The sequence below is a fragment of the Arvicola amphibius genome, chromosome 2 (assembly GCF_903992535.2).
Source record: "Arvicola amphibius chromosome 2, mArvAmp1.2, whole genome shotgun sequence".
Taxonomy (NCBI): Eukaryota; Metazoa; Chordata; class Mammalia; order Rodentia; family Cricetidae; genus Arvicola; species Arvicola amphibius.
The window spans coordinates 176984298-177006726 of NC_052048.2; the positions used below are offsets into that span (position 1 = coordinate 176984298).

The 22429-nt window shown below is 41.0% G+C and overlaps 1 protein-coding gene across 6 annotated transcripts in view; it reads left to right on the forward strand.

The window, feature by feature from the left end:
- Ahcyl2 (adenosylhomocysteinase like 2) overlaps positions 1-22429 on the forward strand; it is a 154952-nt gene that overhangs the window by 120687 nt on the left and 11836 nt on the right. For all 6 annotated transcript variants that reach the window (XM_038318695.2, XM_038318692.2, XM_038318694.2 and 3 more), the window contains 6 exons: positions 1250-1356; positions 3121-3237; positions 7653-7716; positions 8140-8228; positions 11987-12057; positions 15341-15435. In XM_038318695.2, coding sequence (XP_038174623.1) covers positions 1250-1356; positions 3121-3237; positions 7653-7716; positions 8140-8228; positions 11987-12057; positions 15341-15435 — 543 coding nt within the window. The remainder of the gene's footprint in view (positions 1-1249; positions 1357-3120; positions 3238-7652; positions 7717-8139; positions 8229-11986; positions 12058-15340; positions 15436-22429) is intronic.

The window sequence follows — 22429 nt, forward strand, 5'->3', positions numbered from 1 at the left end:
ATTTGCCTGTCTCTGCCTTTCAAGTGATGGGATTAAAGTTGCCACCACCCCCAAGCAGGTTTCTTGGGGACATTGGTTCTTAGGGGTTCTATTTATAAGTATGTAGCCCGGCTAAGAGTTCTAATGAGAGTCCTGCCCTGGTCCCTACCCTCAAACAAGATTTGATAGAATTAGATAAAATAGATTAATAGTAGGGGCAGAAACGAAAGATCAGGTGATAGACCCGGGGTTGGGTATTTTGTGTTCCCTGGGATCCAGGACGGCGTTTTTGATACTTATAGTGCTGCTGCTGTCCTGGGATTTTAAAAAGAATGCATGCCAGCAGGGGATGACTGAAGTCTGTGGAGACCTTCCAGGACAGGTTAACAATTGAGAAAAGTCCTGAGGAGCATTTCTAACCATCCTGAGGGGCTGAAGTGCCACTGCCTTGTGCCTGGTTTATAACTCAGAAACCTTCCCCTGCCGGTGGAAGCTCTGGTGGGCACAGCATTGTATTTATCTTTAATCTCAACCTGAAATAGTGATGAGCTGTTCAGAAGCATGCGTGTACACCTACATGCTGCACGGTTCCCTGGTTATTTTTAATCTGGCTTCTACAGAGTGCGAGGCTGAGCGAGGCAAAACCCTCCAGCGCTGCCTGATACACTGCCGTGCTTTGTGAGAAGTAAAGGACTAACAGCTTCAGTTTAAAAGCCATTGTTCTGAGAGACAGACTAATTATCTGTCCTTTTATTTAAACTAAACCTTAGTTGAATTTATTTAAAGTACTAAAATCAGCAGTTAGAAATTAGTTTTCTGAAGATTTGAAGTATATCCAAGAACTAGAGGTCTTGATGTCTTTTTTTTTTTTTTTTTTTTTTTTTTTTTTTTTTGGTTTTTCGAGACAGGGTTTCTCTGTGGCTTTAGAGCCTGTCCTGGAACTAGCTCTTGATGTCTTGATGGTCTTGATGGCCCTAAGAAAATCCTCACGTTGCAGTGTGGTTTGATAACGCAGATACATTATGTGGTAGGGTCATCTGACTGAGAGAATTACAGTTGGCCTTCATCCCCTGTTCTTTTCTTTGAGTATAATGACTCTTTTGTCTGGTAGATTATTGTATTAACTCTGACTTTAAGTTGCTTTTCATAACTATATGGAAAATTTGAAATATCTGTACACGTAATTAGGAACTGGGGTACAGGATCCTGAGAGGCACTGAAGCCTAAGCCTTCTGCGTAATGAATGACATTTCTGATGCTTCTGTTGCAGATATTGGACGATGGAGGAGATCTTACTCACTGGATTTACAAAAAGTATCCCAACATGTTTAAGAAAATCAAAGGCATAGTCGAGGAGAGTGTTACTGGAGTCCATAGGTAAGAGTTAACAGTCATCCCTAGCGTAGATATGCAATCTTATAATCACATACCTGTAGGACACATTATAGTAAAAAATTAGTGCTTTCTCTGAGGCAACATGTCTAAGCCTGGGCACTTATTTCAAACAACACAAATGACAAACAGAACATAGTAAATAGCTCAGCTGGAGGGGCAAGTAGGGTCCTCATGTTTTCTTGTCATTGCAGCACAGTAGCTGCTTGCTCTTTTTGGACAAGTTTAATTCATTCAATAAATATTTATTGAACTACTACAATGAGCCAGGCACTGCTCTAGAAACCCATTATAGGCAAAGCTCGTGTCCTCACTGAGCCTGTATCTCACATTTAGCAAGGGCTGTGGGTCCCATCACCAAGGAGCGGTAATTCTTTGGATACAATTCGAATCGTTTCTGTTAGTCTTATTCACCCTGCCACAAACGGGATGCGAGCAGTACAGCTGGTGTGAGCCAGTTCCTTGTTTCCTCCTGTGGGCGCCACAGGTTGAACTCAGATGGCCAGGCTTGGCTGGAGCCTGTACCCACGGAACCACTACACTAGCCCCAGGGATGGACTTTAATAAAACAAATACTTCTCCTTTTTAATGGACTTGGTTTTTGAACTCATATATATATATATATATATATATATATATATATATATATATGAGTTCATATATATTTATGCAATTTTTGAGTTTATATATTGAGTTTATATATTATTATGAATTTGAAACTACTGAAAAGTAACAATTGTCACCTTAAAATAGTAGGATTATGCTAGATTTAAAATTAGTTCTATTAAAGCTATTTTTAAGATTTGTTTTGTTTTTATTTATGTGTATCCGTGTGTGTTTGTGTGAATGTATGCTATGTTTGTGAGTGGCCACAAAGGTCAGACGAGGGTGTTAGATTTAATAAATAAACAAGTAAATGTATTTAATTAAAATAAATTTCATGAAGCTGGAGTGACAGGTGATAGTAAACGACTTGATGGGATCCAGTGTGAGCCTTCTAGAGAAGCAGGAAAGATGCTCTCAACTGCAAGTCACTTCTCCAGCTCCCCAGTTACTTTTATCTTTGAAAGGACATAAAATTTACATGCAGGTTGGAGAGACTGCTCAGTGGTTAAGAGTTTCTACTACATTGGTAGAGGACTCAGGTTTGGTTCCCAGCACCCACCGGGCATCTCACAACATCTGCAACTCGCGTTCCAGAGGATCCAACACCCTCTTCTGGCCTCCATAAGCACCAGACGCCATGTGTTACACATACATACATTCAAGTAAGCACTCATACACATAAAAATAAACAAATTTAAGTCTCGGTCTTGAAATGGGCATGGTGGTACATGCCTTTGATGCCAGTAGAGGCTGGCGGATCTGTGAGTTCAAGGCCAGCCTGGTGTACATAGTCCCAGGCCATCCAGAACTACACAGTGAGACCCTGCTTCAAAATAAAAGTCTTAGTCTTTAGAAAAATAAAATAAATATGCACAATTAAGAGTTTTTCATGTAAGATCTTGAAATTTAGTTGGATCAAAGAATTTCTCCACATGATTTTTTGAATGTGAGCCTTTTTGCCAAGTTGTGTACAGCCTCTAGAAACACATTATCCAATTCCCAGCATCTGTTAGTAAGATGAAATTGTCATGTCTTACGCTTTCATGCTCAGTCTATCGATATATTTCAGAGATCTGACATAAATAAACAGTAGATTGTAATATCTCATTGTTTTATGTTCTTCTTGACTTCTCCCACTCCCAGGTTGTACCAGCTGTCCAAAGCTGGGAAGCTGTGTGTTCCAGCCATGAACGTCAATGACTCGGTCACTAAACAGAAATTTGATAACCTCTACTGTTGCCGTGAATCTATTCTTGATGGGTAATGTTTGTTATCTTTGAGATGATCTTGGGTTGCTGAGTGAAAGTTCCAGCTTCTTCAGTTTTAGTTATTCCTGGAACTATCTCATGTCTCACCACATCACTCCCAGACTTTATAACCCAGAGCTCTGCTGCTATCACGACTGCAAGAAAAATCTCTTTCACTTAAGAAATGAGTCTGGGAGCTGGAGAGACAGCTCAGTGATTAAGAGCCCTGGCTCCTCTTCCAGAGGACCTATTTGGTTCCCAGTACCGACATGATAGCTCACAAGTATCTGGAGTTCTAGTCCCAAGGGATCTGGTGCCCTCCTCTGGCTTCCACAGGTACCAGGCACACACATGGTACACATATGCAGACAAAACATTCATACGCATAAAAATAAATAAAATTTTTAAAAAATGAGATTAACTCCTATTAGAAGCAGAGTTCATTTGTGTTTTGTGATCCTTTCAGAGTTTGTGTCATTAAAATGGCATAAAAGTGATTTTGAAAAGAGCTTCAGGTGATCCTATTTCGGGTCATGGTTCCTGTAACATGCCATATAATTCTTATGTTATTACTGTCATACAGTTTCTTGACTATCTAGAAACTTGTGGTAAACAAAGAGCTAATCCCCGAAAGCATTTCAGGTTTCTGTGCCCTGTGAGGACTGCAGGTCTGACAGCGCTCAGCTTCCACCGCCACCCCATGTGCGGTCAACGTTCTGTTAGTGTGGCTAATACTGGATATAACTAGCTTTTGAACAGAAGAGATTAATTTTGGCTCAGGGTTTTAGAGGTGTTAGTCTGTGCTCAGATGGTCACACTTGCTTTGGGGCATGCAGTGAGGCGGCACGTGGTTAGATCACGTGATGAAGCGAAGCTGCTCACGTTCTGAGTGAGACATAAAGAGAGAGCAAAGAAGGAGCTAGGTCCTCTCCACCCCGTCACAAGCATGTTTCCGATTTTTAGAAAACCTCCCACTAGACTCTGCCTCCTATAGTTTTTAACTATAAGATTTTTTAGTAATGTCTGCAGGGTTGCCAGGCCTTTATCATGTGGAACTTTGGGAACATTCTAGATCCAAATCATAGTCCCCAGGTAATTTTCTAAGAGAAACCATCAAGATGGCTTAAAATATGCCAAATGCAGTATTTCTTTCACATGGGTTTAATAGAAAAATGAAGAAGGATTCTGTGAACCAAATTCCTATCCATTCATGTTGAGTGATGTCACCGCAGGCACTGGATCCAGGAAGACTTCAGTTTAAATGCTGGATCATTTATTTATTTGTCACTATAATTCTTTTCTTATCCTCTTCATATTTCCTCATCTGTAAAATGGTAATTTTATGCTTAATTCATGGAGTTGTTAATGAGGGTTAAATGAGACAAAATGAGTTGTTCAGTATTGTTACCTTTCTCCTCTGAAAAAAAATGGGGGTGGTATTTCACTATGTAGACACAGCTGACTGGGACTTGGTACATATCCCAGTCTGCCCTCAATATCACAGTTCTACTTCAGTCTTCCAAGGGAAGACAGGCGTGTGCTTCCAAACCCAGCTCCTTGCCTGTCTTTCTGGAACTCTATGTAGTAAGTTTTAGAATTAAGTTAGATCTTGAGGAAGGTTTTTGCTGCTTGGTTTTTTTTTTCTTTGTTTTTCTTTCATTTGGTCGAATGTTCAATGCACACTGTAACTATTGTTACCTTCTATATTAGTATGGAGACAGTAGTATCAGATAGACTAAGCATTTTAATAAATTCTTAGCCCAGTGGTCAGCAATAGAGTGTCCACATGAAAGGGTCAGTGTGACAGATACCTCAGTTTTGACCATATTTATAGTAATGTATATATTTCATTAAAATACTTATCTACCCACGACTATCTTTTAGACTCCCCCAAGTACCAGATCTGTGAACCTAAAGTTGGTCTTTACCAGGGTTGGTAAAAGATAATGAAGATAGCTCTACTAGTTCAGAAAAATGGATAGACTCCCTCCCAACCATACTCCTTGGGTAAGAAAGATTCTTTAAGTTAAAAAGTACGAAAGTGACAAAGAAAGAAGCAGTTAAGCAAGAGTTAGGTTAGATTTCACAGCGAAGAAACACGAAAACGTCAACTGTTCATCTAAATTTGCTAAGCAGTAAGAGCATCGGTACCTGCAGACGGTGTCAAGGGCGATCGTTCTCTCAGTGGAGCCGAGAGCAAGAGGGATGAAAGAGGAGAGGTAAAGTGCTCCAGAGAGGAGCGCAGGATAAGCCGGGCATGGCAGCACTCATCTGTAATCCCGGCACTCAGAGGCCAGGGAGGAGAGTTGACTGTTCAAGGTTATTCTCCCTTGTGCAACAAACTTGAGGACAAGTTGTAGTGTATAAGATCCTGCCTCACAAAAACAAAAAGAAAAGGGGTCGGAGGGACAGGCCCATGGGCTGAGAGAGCAATCCACTTGAGGAAGGTGTTAACTGTTTAATTTATAGTTCTGGGATGGTTACTTGCTGTACTAGTTACTTTACATGTTGCTAGGACCAAATACCTGACAACAGCAATATGGGCCTGCTTTGTTTAGGGTATAGCCAAATCAAATCATGACAGGGAAGTCATGTCAGCAGGAACTTGAGGCTGCTGGTCACATTGCGTCCATAGTTAGCAAGAAGAGGAATGCCGATGCACCCTTTATCTTTTTTATTTGGTCCAGGAGCCCCATCTGTGGAATAGTACTGCCTACATTGAGGGTCTTCCCACATTAGTTAACATAATCTAGAAACTCCCTCAGAGAGATGTCCAGAGGTTTGGTGCCGTGATTCTAAATCCCATCAAGTTACAATCAAGATTCATCACCACACACACAGCATCTTAAACAGCAAGGGAGGCATTGCTGATTCTACTTGGGTGGTGGTGACTGAGATTCCACTTTGAGGAAGAAATACTGCTCAATAACTCCAAAGGAGCTCAGCTAGGATTTTCAAATTATAAAATAAAAAAGAGTTTATTATTATTATTATTATTATTATTATTATTATTATTATTATTAAAGAGTTTTAACTCTTGTAGGGTTCTGGGGCTAGAAAAACCAAAGAGTTAACATAAGAAATTATCATGGCTCTTAAATAGCACCAGGTAGCTTATCTTCCCCCAATCCTTCCTTTAATGAAGTCTTTTTGCCCTTTATCCTTGAGACAGATCTGAGGATCCTTTTTTCTGTCTTTTATCTTGAGGAAGATCCTGAGATCACAGGAAAATCACTGCCTACCTGAAATTCATCCATGTCTGTAGCTTGGCCGTCATTTGCAGAGGAGCAATGTGAATGAAGTTTCCACATCACCACAGCTACGTGTAGTTGCAGAGAGAGGGCACCCTCCCTATGGGAGGGATGAGGAAAGGCTTGAGGAAAGTGCCCAAATGAAAGGAGGTTCAGAAATAGAACCTTTTGATTGTCCTTGCTCTGCTAGCCCTTGCAAGGCCACTCTGCTAATCCATGGTGTCTGAGTGTGGTGGCAGCCACCTGACTTGCCTCCTCAGTGACAAAGAAGCATCCTCACACTTGAGTAGTATTAAGTGAGCTTCATCAAGGTTCATGCTGCTGCATCCATGGAGTGAAGTTGCCAAGTCATTTTCTTTAATAGGATTCTTACTTTCCTTTGGGCATTTATAGACCCTTTGTACCAGAAGGGGTAAGCAGATGGATAAATAAGTAGGAAGTCTTACAAGTATCTGGAGGGACTGTGTATCTCAAAATAGACTGGATTTTAGTTGAAACCCTTTTGTCTTGATCAAGATTCTCAGAAAATATTACCTTATTGTACCCAAAGAGAAACCCGAACTCATTCATTCCTAGATGTTCTTTCCAGAAATCGTGGAGACAGCAAGGATCAGTTTCACAGAGAACCAGATATAAAGGTAGACCATATCTGCTCTGGAACCAACCCCAGAAAGCTCACTGTATAGTCAGCACCAGCAGGTTTCACTCACGGCCTCTCTGCATTATTGTCTGTTACTTTCCCCATTGAATCAATGAGACCCATCTGGCCTTCTGATACTGCTAAATGCATTACTTATGGTATATATCTAAAACAGTAAGCTAGAATAATGTTTCTATTAAGCCAGAACTTTTTCACTTCCTAAATTAAGATTACTGTTGCCTTTTTTATATCTTTTCTTTTCCCCCATATCAATTCACAGTATGAAAGTGTCCACTGCTCTGTGATTACAAGCTACTGTGTAACCTACATCTTTTTGCACTGCTCCCAGAAAGAGGAAGATTAAAGTGGAAGGGGGCAAAACTCACATGTACCTAGAGCCGGTTAGATGGACAAATATGTATTTTATTGCTTTCCTTCAAAAATGAAAAAAATTCAAAACAAAAGCACAAACCTCAGGTAGAAACAAAAGAACATTTCTTCTGATTTAATGACTGGACTTTGCTTTTGTTCCCCTAGACTGAAAAGGACAACAGATATGATGTTTGGTGGGAAGCAGGTGGTGGTCTGTGGCTATGGAGAGGTAAAGTTCAACCTTTTCCTTGCTGGATGTTTAAAATGCATTTTGATGAACTATTCCAGAGTTTTACACGCAGACATAAGTGTATTCATGTACCACTTTAGATGGAACACATAACTTTAGAAGTCCCAAGTTAAATACCTTGCTTTTCCCTTTGTATTTTTCCTCGAGTTGATGTTCTGACTTGTTGCAGCACTGCTGTTTGTGATGTTCTGCAGCTTCTGTTTTGATGATGAATCGTGAATGTGGGTGTTCTTGTGCATGTGAATGTGCTAAGCAGGGCCAGGGGTTTATTTATGAACGACATTTATTTGTATTTCTTGCTTTTCCTCAAGCACGAATCTGTTCAGCAAAATTACTTTCCCAGAAGCTTTGAGAAGTGTGTTCTGGCTGACTTCCTTTATTGTGTGTTCTTTCCCTGTCCAGGTGGGGAAGGGGTGCTGTGCTGCTCTGAAGGCCATGGGTTCCATTGTATATGTGACTGAGATCGACCCCATCTGTGCCCTGCAAGCCTGGTGAGTATGTGAAGGGTTACCTGCTCCTCCTTTGCCTTACTGTCCAACATGCCCACTGGAACTGCCATGCCTGCCTCATACCCAGACCCAGGGACGCTGCTAAAGGAACCTTAGGTTCTCTCTTGTACAGGTCAAGGGCTTCTGCTCCAGAGACATGAAAATGTAGAATCCCTGTGGAAACGGTGACAGGATGCTTTGGTTCTCTCCACATATGTAATCCCTGCTCCTTTGAAAATAATGATCAAAAAAGAAAAGGCAGGCCAGGCGTGGTGGCGCATTCCTTTAGTCCCAGCACTTGGGAGAGAGAGGCCCTAGACAAGCGCTCACTGTGCAGTCCTAAATTCTCCAACTTCACAGAGCTGTCTGACCTCCCACAGGTGTACCATAGCCTGTGGGCACCCTCACACATACATCATTCCTGCATATATACATGCACACTCTACACACAGAGTATTTTTTTAAGGTTCAGGCATATAATCTTAATTCCCGAAGCTGAGGCAAATGGATTGTGAATTCCAAGCCAGCTTTGGTTATACAACAAGACTTTGTTTCACCAACCTGGGCTACAGAGTTCTTGAGATCCTGCCGGAAGGAAAGAAAAAAAAAAGAGAGGTTAAGTGTTGCTTAGTGCTTAGGTTAGACCTGAGTTCAGTCATCAACAGGAAAGAAGAAAGGGGAGGGACATCCAATAGGCTGTGTCAGAGACCTTCTGATATAATACTCTATGAGAAAATGTCAGACAAATCCAAACTAAGGGTGAAATCTGCTGATTCTTGTGTGGATAATATGTGGGAAATTGTAGTATTCTTAGAATTCTTAAGGTTCAAATCTAAATTAAAAATTTTTAAAGTTCCTTTTTCCTCTCTGAAATGTGGATCCTAGCAGGGTACATCTTTAATCCCAGCATTTGGGAGGCAGAGACAAGAGGATCTCTGAGTTCAAGACCAGTCTGGTCTACATACTGAGTTCCAGGACAGCCAGGGCTACATAGTCAGACCCTGTCCAAAAACTAATAATAAGCAAATAAATAAAGTAAAATGTAGATAACTATCCGTACCTCAAAGTATTATGAAAATTAATTAAAATAATTATTATACACTGTCATAAATTAAATAATAAATATATAACAGGACTCAGAACCGCTGTCACAAAATGGATCCTTACTAAATGGTAAATGTTACTAAAATTATCTCCATCTTCCACAGAATGAGAAATGCCATGGTCACTAAAAGCTACTTCAAAGCCCAAGTTTATGTAGTATCTATGTTTTAAAATTTCTGTCCAGTGTTTACCACTAAGCCTCTGGAAGAAAGGACACTAAAATAGAATAAGGCTAGAATAAAGCCATTCCTCTCTGTCCTGCTACTCACGCCCTTAATCCCAGCCCTAGAGAGGATAATAAAACAGGAGGAGACAGCTCTCAGACAGTCTCATCCTGAGATTCCTGGAGATAGGATTGCCATTTCAGACTGAGGTAGAGGTAAGAGCCAGTGGCTTTCTGACCTTTAGGTTGAACCTCAATTTCTGTCTCTGGGTTTTTATTAATAGTGCTACATTTGGTGCCCAACATTTGGAGTACAAAGTCACCCAAAAAAAAAAAAAAAGCTCTTTGTCTGAGGCCAGAGGCTTCAGATCCCCTAGTGCTGGAGTCTCAGATGTTTTGGGTTATTTTTTTTTGGGGGGGGGGGGTCAAGACAGGGTTTCTCTGTAGCTTTGGAGCCTATCCTGGAACTCACTCTATAGACCAAGCTGGCCTCAAACTCACAGAGATCCGCCTGCCTTTGCCTCCTGAGTGCTGGGATTAAAGGTTGCGTCACCACTGCATTGAGTTTGACCAGTGCAGCTCTTTCACTCTCTGAACTTCAGGCAAGCTTTATTTATTAAAATAAAAGTGAAGTATCACTACACAAGAGCTCACTGCAGTCTGAGGTCTGGTGGAGAGCACTGCAGTCTGCAGTCACTCTTAGGACAGGACACCCCCTTTGTCTGAGCCTTGGGAGAGCTAAGAACTCTCTAGTGGCTTGACTGCTTTGCTTTTCTGATCTTCAGCATGAACCCCAAATACCTGTCTCTGTGTTTTTATTACTCGTGCTACAAGAAGAGTCTTAACTGAAGACCGAGGCGATGTAGATAGAAACATCCACAAAGCTGTATTAAAACCTGTGCAGTTGGTTTTGTTTGTTTTCTTCCTCAGTTTGAAAGTATGTGGCCTGTACAAGGAGCAAGTGTATAGCCTCCAAACAAAAGCTAGTATGGCATATTTAAGGAGCTCACAGATAGGGTAAATTTGGGGAGTGGTAGTGTCTGAGATAAGTATCATATGGCAGTGTGTACAAGAATTTAAGTCTTACCCTGGAATGTCTTAAACATGGAAGTGATATAAATCACGATGCAAAATGATTTTGAGATGTAACCTAGAGACAGTGAGACTGGGCCAAGCATCACTGCCCTGAACTTAGGAAAGCCAGCATGCGTGAGTAAAAGGGAACAGAACGAGGCACAGTAGCTCACACACCTATACTCGCAGAACCTCAAGAGAACTGCCTCCATTTTTAAGGCTAACCAAGTCTACAAAGTAAGTACAGACCCTGTCTCAAAACCACCAGAAGGGTTGTGTGGGCCCATAAATTCAAGAGACTTTAAAGGAATTAAGAAAAGGATCAAAAAGGCAAAACTTGCTTACAATTTCAATTTGGAAGAAATGCTTAGTTTACCTGGCTCATACAGTTAGGTTACCAGTCATGCTCCTGCCCAGGGTAGAGAATACAGAGGAAAAATAGACGGGAGTGTAGAAGATTATGTCTTCATCTTCAAACAAAGTAAGTCTGGGATCCTTCTCAGGGATCTTTGAGGAGGTATCTGGGGGAGTATGTAATCCTTGGTTATGAAGCACCCCAGAGATGTAAGTTAGAAAACACAAAACTGCAGCTGGACATGTAGATTGGTGGTAGAGGTCTGCCTTGTTGTCTGCTGCCTGGGCTCTGATCCCCCTGGTGGGCGAGAGGGCAGTGAGCCAGTCATCTGTGGTGACAACTTACACAAAGGCAGGATAAAACCAGTACTTAAAGGACAAAAGAGTCCAGTGAAGAACCCCATGGAGTGCCACCGTTTAAACATGGGGAAAGGCTGAGAGTGTAGCCAAATGGGGTACAATTGCCTCGCATATACAATGTCCTGGGCTCAATTCCCACCACATAGCAGGGAGGGAGGCACTCGGTTTAAGGAGGTAAATTATGTTTAATGTGGCAGAGGAATCAAGTACTATAAGATACTAAGAAAATATTGTTTTTTTTATTTCAGAAAATAATTGATGATCTTGGGAGAACAGGCTCAGTGAAAATAGATTCAGTGGCCAATTTTTTTTCTAGAAATTTGCTTTGGGAATCTAATGGCTATCCTTGCTTGGCTCCCTATTATTAGGAAGAACTAATTCTAGTGATGCAATGGGAACATTTACATTTCTCTTGTGTAAACTCAGGAAATGATCTGGGCTTTTGACTGAAGAATAGTTCAAGATAGATGTGGTACATGCCTGTAATCCTAGCTCTTGGGAAGAAGAGTCTAGAGGATCCTGAGTTTGAGGCCAGCCTGGGCTACACAATGGCACTGTCTTCAAAACCAAACAAAATGAACATCCTGAACACATTCTAGCTCTCTAAGAAGCGACGTTGTAACTACTTAAAGATCTTGGTGCTAGCTTTTAAGAAAAGCTCCCCATCTACTGGCTTAGTTTAATTGATCCTGCTTTGTGTCTGCAGTATGGATGGATTTCGACTAGTGAAGTTAAATGAAGTCATCCGACAAGTGGACATTGTCATTACTTGTACAGGTATGGCTGTGATGTTTCGGGTGGAGGGAGTAAGATTTGGGAATGCTTTTTTCATGGAGCAAGTGAAAGGTGATTGAAAATATTCTGGATAAACCCAAACTGTTAAAGAAGTAGTGGTTGAGAAGTAGAGTGGCTCATTTGGTAAAATACTTGCCTTAATAAACATGAGTACCTGAATTTGATTCTAAGAACCCATGTTAAAAAAAAGTCAGGCAGGGGTGACTGGTGAGTTGGCTCAGTGGTTAAGAATACTTGTTACTGCTGGGCAGTGGTGGCACATGCCTTTCTGATCTCTGTGAGTTCAAGGCCGGCCTGAACTACAGAGCAAGTTCCAGGACAGCCAGGGCTGCACAAAGAAATCATGTCTCAACAAACAACAATAACAAAGAACAGTTGTTGCTCTTAAAGAGAACCCAGATTCAATTCCCAATACCCACATGATAATTTACAACCATCTATAACTCCAGTTCCAGGGGACCTGACACCCTTTTCTAACTGTGGACACCAGACATATATGTGATGCACATGCATACATGTAGACAAAACATTGATAGACATGAAATAGATAATCTTTTTTTAAAAGCCAGGCATGGTGGCATGCACTTCTAATTTCAGCACTGTGGAGTCAGACAGATATAAACACATAAACCACACACACACACACACACACACACACACACACACACACACGAGATAGTGAACCAAGAAAGTCTATCTCTTTCACATTTTCCTACCTGTTTAGAGCCCTGCCAAGCATAGACCTTCAGGTCATCCATCCCTTCAGGAAGGGTTTCTCTCCATCCTTTATGGCTGCTATGTCTCCCCTTTTCTTACCCTCCCAGGACATAACTATAAATTGAAAACTATGTGCCAGTGATTATTACCAGGGCTTTAAGCATGCTGAATGTGTACTGGACCACCAAGCTCCATTCTCAGCCCTGTCATCTTTTATTTCACTCTAAAAGCAAATATTTAGCGGGGCATGGTGGCACACACCATTAATTTTAGCACTTAGGATGTAGAGGCAGGAGGACCTCTGAAGTCAAGACCAGCCTGGTCCACATAGTTCCAGGACAGCCAGAGCTACATAGTGGGATCCTACCTCAAAAACAAACAAACCAAAAAGCAAATATGCTTCTATATAGTTCCTATAAATTATGATAGGGAAAGAGAAAATTTCGTAGTTAGAAAAAGTAAAATGATTGTGTTAATTATAAAACAAGTAAACTTTTTATACAATTTGTTTTTATTTAATGTGCACTGGTGTTTTGCCTGCATGTGTATCTGGGTGAGAGTGTCAGGTCCCTTGAAACTGGAGTTAAAGATAGCTGTGAACCTCTATCTGGGTGCTGGGAATTGAACCCCGGGCCCTCATGGAAGAACACTCAGTGTTCTTAACTACTGAGCCATCTCTCCAGCCACAAACAGGTAGATTTTTAATTTTATGAAGGAATATAAAAAATAGCTAGTTTCCCCAGATCGAGAAACTTATTATAATTGTATACTAGAACCATAAATCAGGAATACTTTATATATATATATAATTCTCAGAAAGAGGAAATAAAATGTGTTTATAGTCTTGGCAAGGACTGGGGGCAGAGGACAAGGACCATGAGGAGCTGTTCCTGCTTTATTCATCGATCCCTTGGTTCTTCCTCTCCTCCCCTGTGCTAGGGATAGAATGTGCTTATTTTAAATAGCTTAACTGAGATATGAGTCTCTTGTTGTGTATTTTACTCATGCGTATTCAGTTTGTCTGTAGGTATAGCTCAGAGGGCCTAGGGTTGATCCCCAGCACCAAAATTCAATACTTTATAAGAAATTCATAGGATTGTACCACTGTTACAATGACTTTCTATTGAGATATAATTCATATAGCACAGTGTTCCTCTCTGAAAAGTATACAGTGTGGTGGTTTTTACTGATGTTGTAGAATATCCCATTATCTAATTCTAGAACATTGTCATCATACCCACAAGAAACCCTCTATCATAAATGGTCACTCTTTATTCCATTCTTCACATACCTGTAACCCTAAGCAACCATTGATCTTTCTGTCTGTGCACATTTGCTTTTTCTGGACATTCCATGTAAAATAAGGTCATTCAATATGTAGTCTTTTGTGACTGGCTTCTTTACTTAACATGATGCTTCCAAGTTTCCATCTATATATTAATATGTATTAATATTCCATCTCTTTGTTTCTGAATGTACCTATAGCACAGTTTTTCTATTCTGATGAATATAGATGGATATTTAGGTTGGTTTCACTTTGGGGTCATCATGAATGATGCCACTGCAAACATTGAATTCAACACTTTGTGTGGACACGTTTTCAGTTCTCTTGTTTGTATGAATAGCAGTAAAATCGCTATATCATATAGTAACTCTACTTTTAAGGTTTTAAGGAATTACCAAACTATTTTTCAAAGTGATGGTAGTATTGTACTGTTGTATTGTATTGTACTGTTGAGAGCACCAGCTTTTCTGTATCGTTAACAATTTTGTTATTGTGTATTTTAGTATTGTGATCCTAGTGAACATAAAGTAAGATATGGTTTTGATGGCTAGTTGTGTTCTCCATTCTTTCCTTGCTTTGGCCATGTGTATCTCTGAAGAAACATCCTTTCAAGTTCTTGTCTATTTTAAAGTTAAATTATTCATCTTTATTTCTGAATTGTAAGAGTTCCAAATACATTTTGGGTAGAAATACCATTTTGGTATTTTATTTACAAAGATCTTATTTTTGGTCTTTTTAACACTTCCTTGGTGTGGTCGTTCATAAGACAAGGCTTTGTATGTGTGTTGATGTAATCCAGTCTCTATTTCCTTCTGCTGCTTATGTTTAAAGTGCTATATGGGAGTAGACTGTTGCCCAGCCTGAGGTCACAAGGATTCACTTTTATATTCCTCTAAGATTTCTTTACAGCTAAGATTTTTATAGTTTGTGCTCTAAAGTATTTATGATGGTGGTGCAAACTTTTAATCCCAGAACTTGGGAGACAGAGGCAGGCAGATCTCTGTGAGTTCAAGGCCAGCCTGGTCAGTGAGTTCCAGGACAGCCAGAGCTACACAGAAAAACCAAAAAAAAAAAAAAAAAAGAAAGATCTACGTATGATCTATGTAGAGTTGATTTTTATGTATTTCATGTATGTATGTATGTATACACACACAGAGGAGAGAGGTTGATTTTGTGTGTGTGTGTGTGTGTGTGTGTTCCTGTTATATGAGGTAGGAGTCTAGCTTCATTCCTTTTCATGTGAGTATTGCTTCTGTTTTTAAGGTAACAAGAATGTGGTAACCAGAGAGCACTTGGACCGTATGAAGAATAGCTGCATCGTCTGTAACATGGGACATTCCAACACTGAGATTGATGTGGTAAGTTCATTACTGATTATTACTAGGACCTTTTTATTTTTCTTTCAGTCTCTCCTTCTCAAGTAACAAACTGGAAGAAGGAAAGACAGATTCTCAGCTACCCTAAACATGACTATCCCAGGGGAACAGTCCATTCTGCCCACTTACCAGCCCCTTGGCCTGTGCTTAGGTGCAGAGTACAGCTTCCGTGTCAGTCATTTCACACGACTGTCTCCTCCACCCAGGCTCGACCACCTTCTCAGGCTGTGATCCATTTTCTTTCCATGTTGAGAACTGGGAGTTACGGAAACTCACTGCGAGTCAGAATGGTAGCATTTTGAGGATGTTTAGTTTTACATAAAGATGAGATAAGTAGGCTGGTTCATGGAAACACTCAAAGGAGAGAGCTCTATGGGCTAGGATGAGTGCATTGCCTTAGACGGGCTGTGTCTACCAAACACTGCAGTTGCTTCCTTTCTCTCCTCTTTCTTGGGCTAGGTTTCCCCTTAACATATTTCTTAAATTTCAGTAATTGGGTCTATAGGCATCACCTCCAGTTCAGAGCCACTATGTAACAGTATGCATTCCTAAAACCTGGAAAGTCTATCATTGTATTTTTTTATTGTTTTTATTGCTCTATACATTTTTCTCTGCTCCCCTCCCTTCCTACCCTTTCCCTTTCTACCCTCTCCCATGACTCCTACCCTCACAATTTACTCAGAAAATCGTGTCTTTTCCTCCCTCTTATGTAGATCCATGTATGTCTCTCTTAGGATTCTCTTTGTTGTTTAGTTTCTCTGGGGTTGTGGATTGTAGGCTGGTTTTTCTTTACTTTATGTCTAAAAGCCACTTGTGAGTGAATACATATTATGTTTGTCTTTCTGGGTCTGGGTTACCTCACTCAGTATGTTTTTTTGTTTGTTTTTTGTTTGTTTGTTTGTTTTTTAGATCCATCCATTTGTTGACAAATTTCAAGATGTCATTACTTTTTTCTGCTGTGTAGTACTCCTTTGTGTAAATGTACAACATTTTCTGTTCAGTCAAGGGGCATTTAGGTTGTTTCCAGGTTGTGGCTATTACAAATATTGCTGCTGTGAACATAGTTGAGCACATGTCCTTGTTGTATGAGTGAGTGCCTTTTGGATATATACCCAAAAGTGGTATTGCTGGGTCTTGAGGCAGGTTGTTTCCTGATTTTCTAAGAAATTGCCATACTGATTTCCAAAGCAGCTGTACAAGTTTATACTCCCACCAGCAATGGAAGAATGTTCCCCTTATCCTGTAGTGAGGAGCTGCGGGCAGCGTTCCCGCCGCCCCACTCCCAACCGCCTGGCTAGCTTATGCCCCGAAATAACAACACACAAACTGTATTCATTTAAACACTGCCTGGTCCATTAATTAGTTTCAGCCTCTTACTCACATCTTGATTAACCCATATCTAATAATCTGTGTAGCACCACAAAGTGGTGCCTTACCAGGAAGATTCTAGCGTAAGTCCATCTTGGGCCGGAGCTTCATCGCGTGTCTGGCTCAGAGAGGAGAGGCATGGCATCTGTCTCACTTAGGAGAGGCGCGGCATCTGACTGAGCCATCTACCTCACTTCCTTCTTCCTGTTCTGTCTACTCCACCCACCTAAGGGCTGGCCCATTAAATGAGCCAGGCAGCTTCTTTATTAACCAATGAAATCAACTCAAACAGAAGACCCTCCACATCATTACCCCACAACCTCTCCAGCTTAAGTTGTTGTCAATGTTTTTGATCTTGGCCATTCTGACAGGTATATTTCTCTAATCTGATTATAGTCATCCAAACCTCTAATAAGTTTTCCAAGTAGTAGTTAATAGAGGTGTTATTTATTTTCAGACTTAGCAAAGTATCTCTCAGTATGACTTTGACTCTGGCTTTAAGTTTTCATGGCATTTTATGGCACACCTGTCCTTCTCTCTGGGTGACTGGCTCAATATAGCATGCTTTCATATCCATGGAGGGCTGCTGTGGTTGAGCTTCAGCACTCCAGGTAGGGACCAACTAATACCGAGAGCCTTGTTGGATAAAATTTATTTTATGTGATTTCTCTTTTTAACCCTATGTTCTATTCTTTTGTTAATAAAACAGCTGGCTGGGGATGTAGGTCGGTATTAAGAGTGTTTGCCTCACACACATGAGACTCCAGGTCTAACCCCTGCATCACAGCACCAGAAAGAAGGAAGGAAATAGCTAGCAAAATAACCTACCCAAGTCTTTTTCTAGCCTGGGGTCTAAGGGCCATAGCTACCTTACTGTCTTGTCTCTGTGGTTCGCTTACAGTTACTAGTCGGGCTGAGGGTTGCTTACAGTTACTAGTCGGGCTGAGAGTTGGTTCTTGGGCAGGGATGGGGGCAGTGCCCTCTTGAGTTTCACTTACGTGCTGTGAGTGAAGGAGCACCTTTATTAAATGGTCAGAGGTGGAGGAGGGAGGAAAGCCTTTCTCCTAACCGCAGGAAGCTCTACATGAATAATGACTGACTTTCTTACTTTTGCTTTTTCTCATCCCATCCCCTTGACTCTCTGTGAGGATTTATTCTTAACTTTATACTGGGAAACGTAGACATTAAGTAAACTAATAAGTCATACAATTGATTCAAAATAAAATTTAAGTGCAAAATCCAGGTATTTGAACTGGTGTGTGTGGTGGTGTGTAGGAGGCAGAGGCCGGCGGATCTCTGAGTTCGAGGCCAGCCTGGTCTACAAAGTGAGTTCCAGGACAGCCAGGGCTACACAGAGAAGCCCTGTCTTGAGAAAACAAACAAAATTTGAGGTACATAGACTGCAAGGCCTGCTTTTCCTCTGCTTTTGAGGTGACAGTGTCCTGTCACCCTTCTCACTGGCAAAGTTGGGTTTGGGGGGGTTTGGGTTTTTTTTGAGGTTTTTTTGTTTTTTTGGGTTTTCTTGTTTTTAGAGTTATTTTATATGTATGAGTGTTTTGCTTGCATGTATGTTATATATACCATATACCTAATACCCTCAGAGCCTATAAGAGGGCATTGGATCCCCTGGAACTGAAGTTACAGATGGTTGTGAGTCACTATATGGGTGCTGGGAATTAAACCAGGGTTCTCTCTAGCCCCTTCTGACTGGTAGATTAACCAAACTTCAATTTGTGTCAGTATTCTCCCTTTAAAGATAAGCCAGATCAGCCAGGTGGTAGTGATGCATACCTTTAATCCCAGGATTCGGGAGGCAGAGGCAGGCGGATCTCAGTGAGTTTGAGGCCAGACCAGCCTGATCTACAAAGGAAGTTCCAGGACAGCTAAAGCTACACACACACACACACAAAAAAAAACCTTGTCTTGAAAAGGACAAAAAAAAAAAAAAAAGACACAGACATGAGTATGAGTATTTCCCCAGAATAAAGGTCAAGACCATTTACCTTCGATCACACATATTGTATGATTGCTGTATGCCAGCTGCAGTCTAGATGACTGGAGTAGTGAGCATAACACATTCCCACTCTCATAGAGCTTGTGTTTAGGTGAGAAGAAAAACATGTATAATGCAAAATTTGTAAGATTAAAAGTAAAACCACTGCAAAAAGAAGTAGAGCATGAGAGAGGGGATGGAGTACTCAGCTGTTACTTTACGTTGTGGCATCCAACTGTGAGCCTGAGGGTTAGCCATGTGGACTTTTAGGTAAAGAGCATTCTGAGCAGCAGCAGCAGCAGCTGGTACACATGTCCTGCAGCAGAAGCAAACATGCTCTGTTTGAGGGGTGACAGGAGGCCAGTGAACTTGGCACAAAGTAAGCAAGCACAAGACAGGGAAGACTGGAAGATGTGATCTGAGGAGCCAGATCTCTTAGGCCTAACCACCCACCCCCAGAACCAATTATATTCTGAAAGAAATAGGGAGCTGCCATAGGGTTTCTAATCTGGCTCAGTCTTAATATGATGACTTTTTCTTTAAAAGGGGTCGCTCTAGATAACATGTGGAAACTAAGCTTGGTTCTGCCATTACTGCTAGGTAGACCTCCATATTTGCCACATCAGGATCCAAGGGCTATCTCTCTCTTTTCTTTGAATCCTTCATGGCATAAGGTAAATACTAAGTTAAATGATCCAGAAAAGATGCTGCTCAGAGGGATTTTGAAAGTTGAATTATTAGTGTTAGATGGTGGGGTCACAGAACATGTAAAACAAAGTTTAAAGTACAAAAAACTCATGGTTGCTGTGAGATTGTAATAGGATCCTGTCTCAAAGAAAACAGCAACTCAGCCAACAATTAGTACCAGCATGTTCATTTCTTATTTAGCAAGTATATACTGAATACATGGCCTGCTCTGTACCAACTTCTAAATGATTGAAGAAAAAGCATTGAATAACATTTTGCCTCTGTGGAGTTTATAGTCTTTTGTGGGTGATGGATAATAAATAAGTCAGCAGTTATTGTCTGTGTTGTATTGAATGAAAAAAGCAAGATAAGGACATTGAGAACAACCTTTTAATTGAAATGATCAAAAAGATATTTTGTGGATATAATACTTGGGGACAAGCTGAATGAAAGAAATAGCAAGCTGAGTACTATATATTCACAGAGAATGATCAAGCAGGATGTAGCTCAGTGGTAGAACACTCGTCTGGAATGAATGCGCAGGGCCTAGGTTGAGTCTCACCATTGCAAAGAAGGAAGACAAAACAAAACAGAATGGCAAATGAGGAGCCCAAGAAGCTGTGGTGGGGCTGAAGCAGGTGTAGATCGGTGCCGTAACCAAGCCTGAAGACCTGACTTGAATCGCTGGAGCCAGTCAGCCAGTCCTTGTACACAATCCTCAGACCTACACACACACACACACACACACACACACACACACACACACACACACCATGCAGGTGCCAACATAAACACAAAGATAAATAAGTAGATCAATAAATACTTATGTTTTTGTTTGTTGGTTTGGTTTTGTTTTTCAAGATAGGGTTTCTCTGTAGCTTTGGAGCCTGTCTTGTTCTGGGACTCACTATGTAGACCAGGCTGGTTTTGAACTCATAGAGATATACCTGCCTCTGCCTCCTGGATGCTGGGATTAAAGGCATGCGCCACCACCGCCTAGCAAGTATAATTTTTTTTAAAGATAAAGCTTGGTGACAGTAACAAAATGTACAAGAAAGGAGGTAAGGATAGAGGAGGCCGTTCAAGTGAGATGGGGCTTTATGGGTTCTAATAACTAGATTGTTCTCTAAATAGAAAAGAGGCTTCTGGACAATTTTAAACGAATGAATATCAGAATGTATCTGATGTATATTTTTTTAAATATCAGCCTGGCTTTTGTATAAAGAAAACCCTGGCCGGGCGGTGGTGGCGTACACCTTTAATCCCAGCACTCGGGAGGCAGAGGCAGGCAGATCTCTGTGAGTTCGAGGCCAGCCTGGTCTACAAGAGCTAGTTCCAGGCCAGGCTCTAAAAAAGCTGCAGAGAAACCCTGCCTCAAAAACCAAAAAAAAAAAGAAAACCCTTCTAGAGCTTGAGTAGGGGTAGGAACAGCAAGAGGCTCTTTGAGATGGTGAAGGTGGTGACGGGTTTAGTGCGTAAGCAGTAGAGGTGATGAGACTTTATGTTATAATCAGTGGGATTTATTAAATCAATTAAATGCAGAGTGAGAAAAGAAAGGGGAGTCTCTATAAATCAACTTAGTGTTACTATGTAGAATTGTTTGGTAAATATTCATCCAGATAGATAATTGATCTTTTGTAACCAAAATTTAGAGAAGAAATTCTCCATAAATCAAGTTAATGTTACAATGTAATATTTATCCAGCTAGATTTTGTTATCAGAATGCTTTCGAGGCAGGTTCTGACTCTGCAGGAGACTCAGATATCTACCTGATGGCTTTGTGATCAAGTAATTCCTACTGCTTGTGGGTGGAGGTAGGATGAGGTTGAGGCCTGCTTGAACTACACAGAGAGCCCAAGGCTCTTGTGGCCTGGGTGTACATGTAGTAAGATCCTCTAATTAGCTCGCCCAAAATTTACTTAGGTTTTTTTTTCCCTCTTTGGGTAGGAATTTTTGGTTTTGCCTAACTTTGAGATATTGCTTGCTGTATATTTTAGGAAAAAAATAGCTCATGAAAAAATGTTAGCCATTTAGAAAGCTGTACTTGTTTTCCTGAAAAATATGAATTCCATGAATCCCAGAGAGCCTGCGATAGGCTACTTACTGACCAGCTCTGCCTTTCACACGTTTTCTCGCCTGAAGGCCTGAGCGATTATCACTTCACAGTTCGAGTGAGAAGCCACGGCATACACATGCTTTCAAAACCTTTTCCCACCAAACAATTGTTTTACCTAGGCCTGCTGTTGATTCTGCGGCGGGGGCGGAGGTGGGGGGATGCTATGCATTGCTCAAAATTATGTAAGTTCAGTGAGTGCAGACATGCCACACTTACAAGGGCATGTGCCAGCATCTGAGGTGGTATCTGTACAAGCAACCCTTTTCCTGCTGGAGTGATAAGTGAGTACAGATCCACAGCAAAGCCACTTTGGGCCTTCCGCCCCCTTTTGGAGTGGCGATACCAGAGTTTGAACCCAACAGCATGTGTTTTACCACTGATCTCCTATCCCAAACCTAGCTGGTTGAACTTAAGAGCTATTCTTGTGCCGACCATATGGTAGGAAGCCTCTCTCAGGGAGTGTATGACCAAAAGGGCATCTTCGTAGTGAGGACATTGACCCTCCCTGGAAAGTGGTAGAGATAAGTTAACCAAATGCCTCTTTAAACCTCCTTTAAATTGACCATCAAGGCACTCTGCCTTTATCTTAGCCATTTCTGTGCTTTAATATGCTGCTCCTTCTCACCATTGACCATTTTCTTATGTTCATAAACAGTTGCCCTTTCCTTGATTCCACCATTCTTCCCAAGGCGTAGATTCCTAAGTCGGTAGATTCTCAGTATCATGTTGTCAGCTCTTTGCTCCCAGTCACCAAGATTGCTTTTCCTCTGGAAGATGGATGATATGAAACAATAAAGTTCTGAACTACTTAA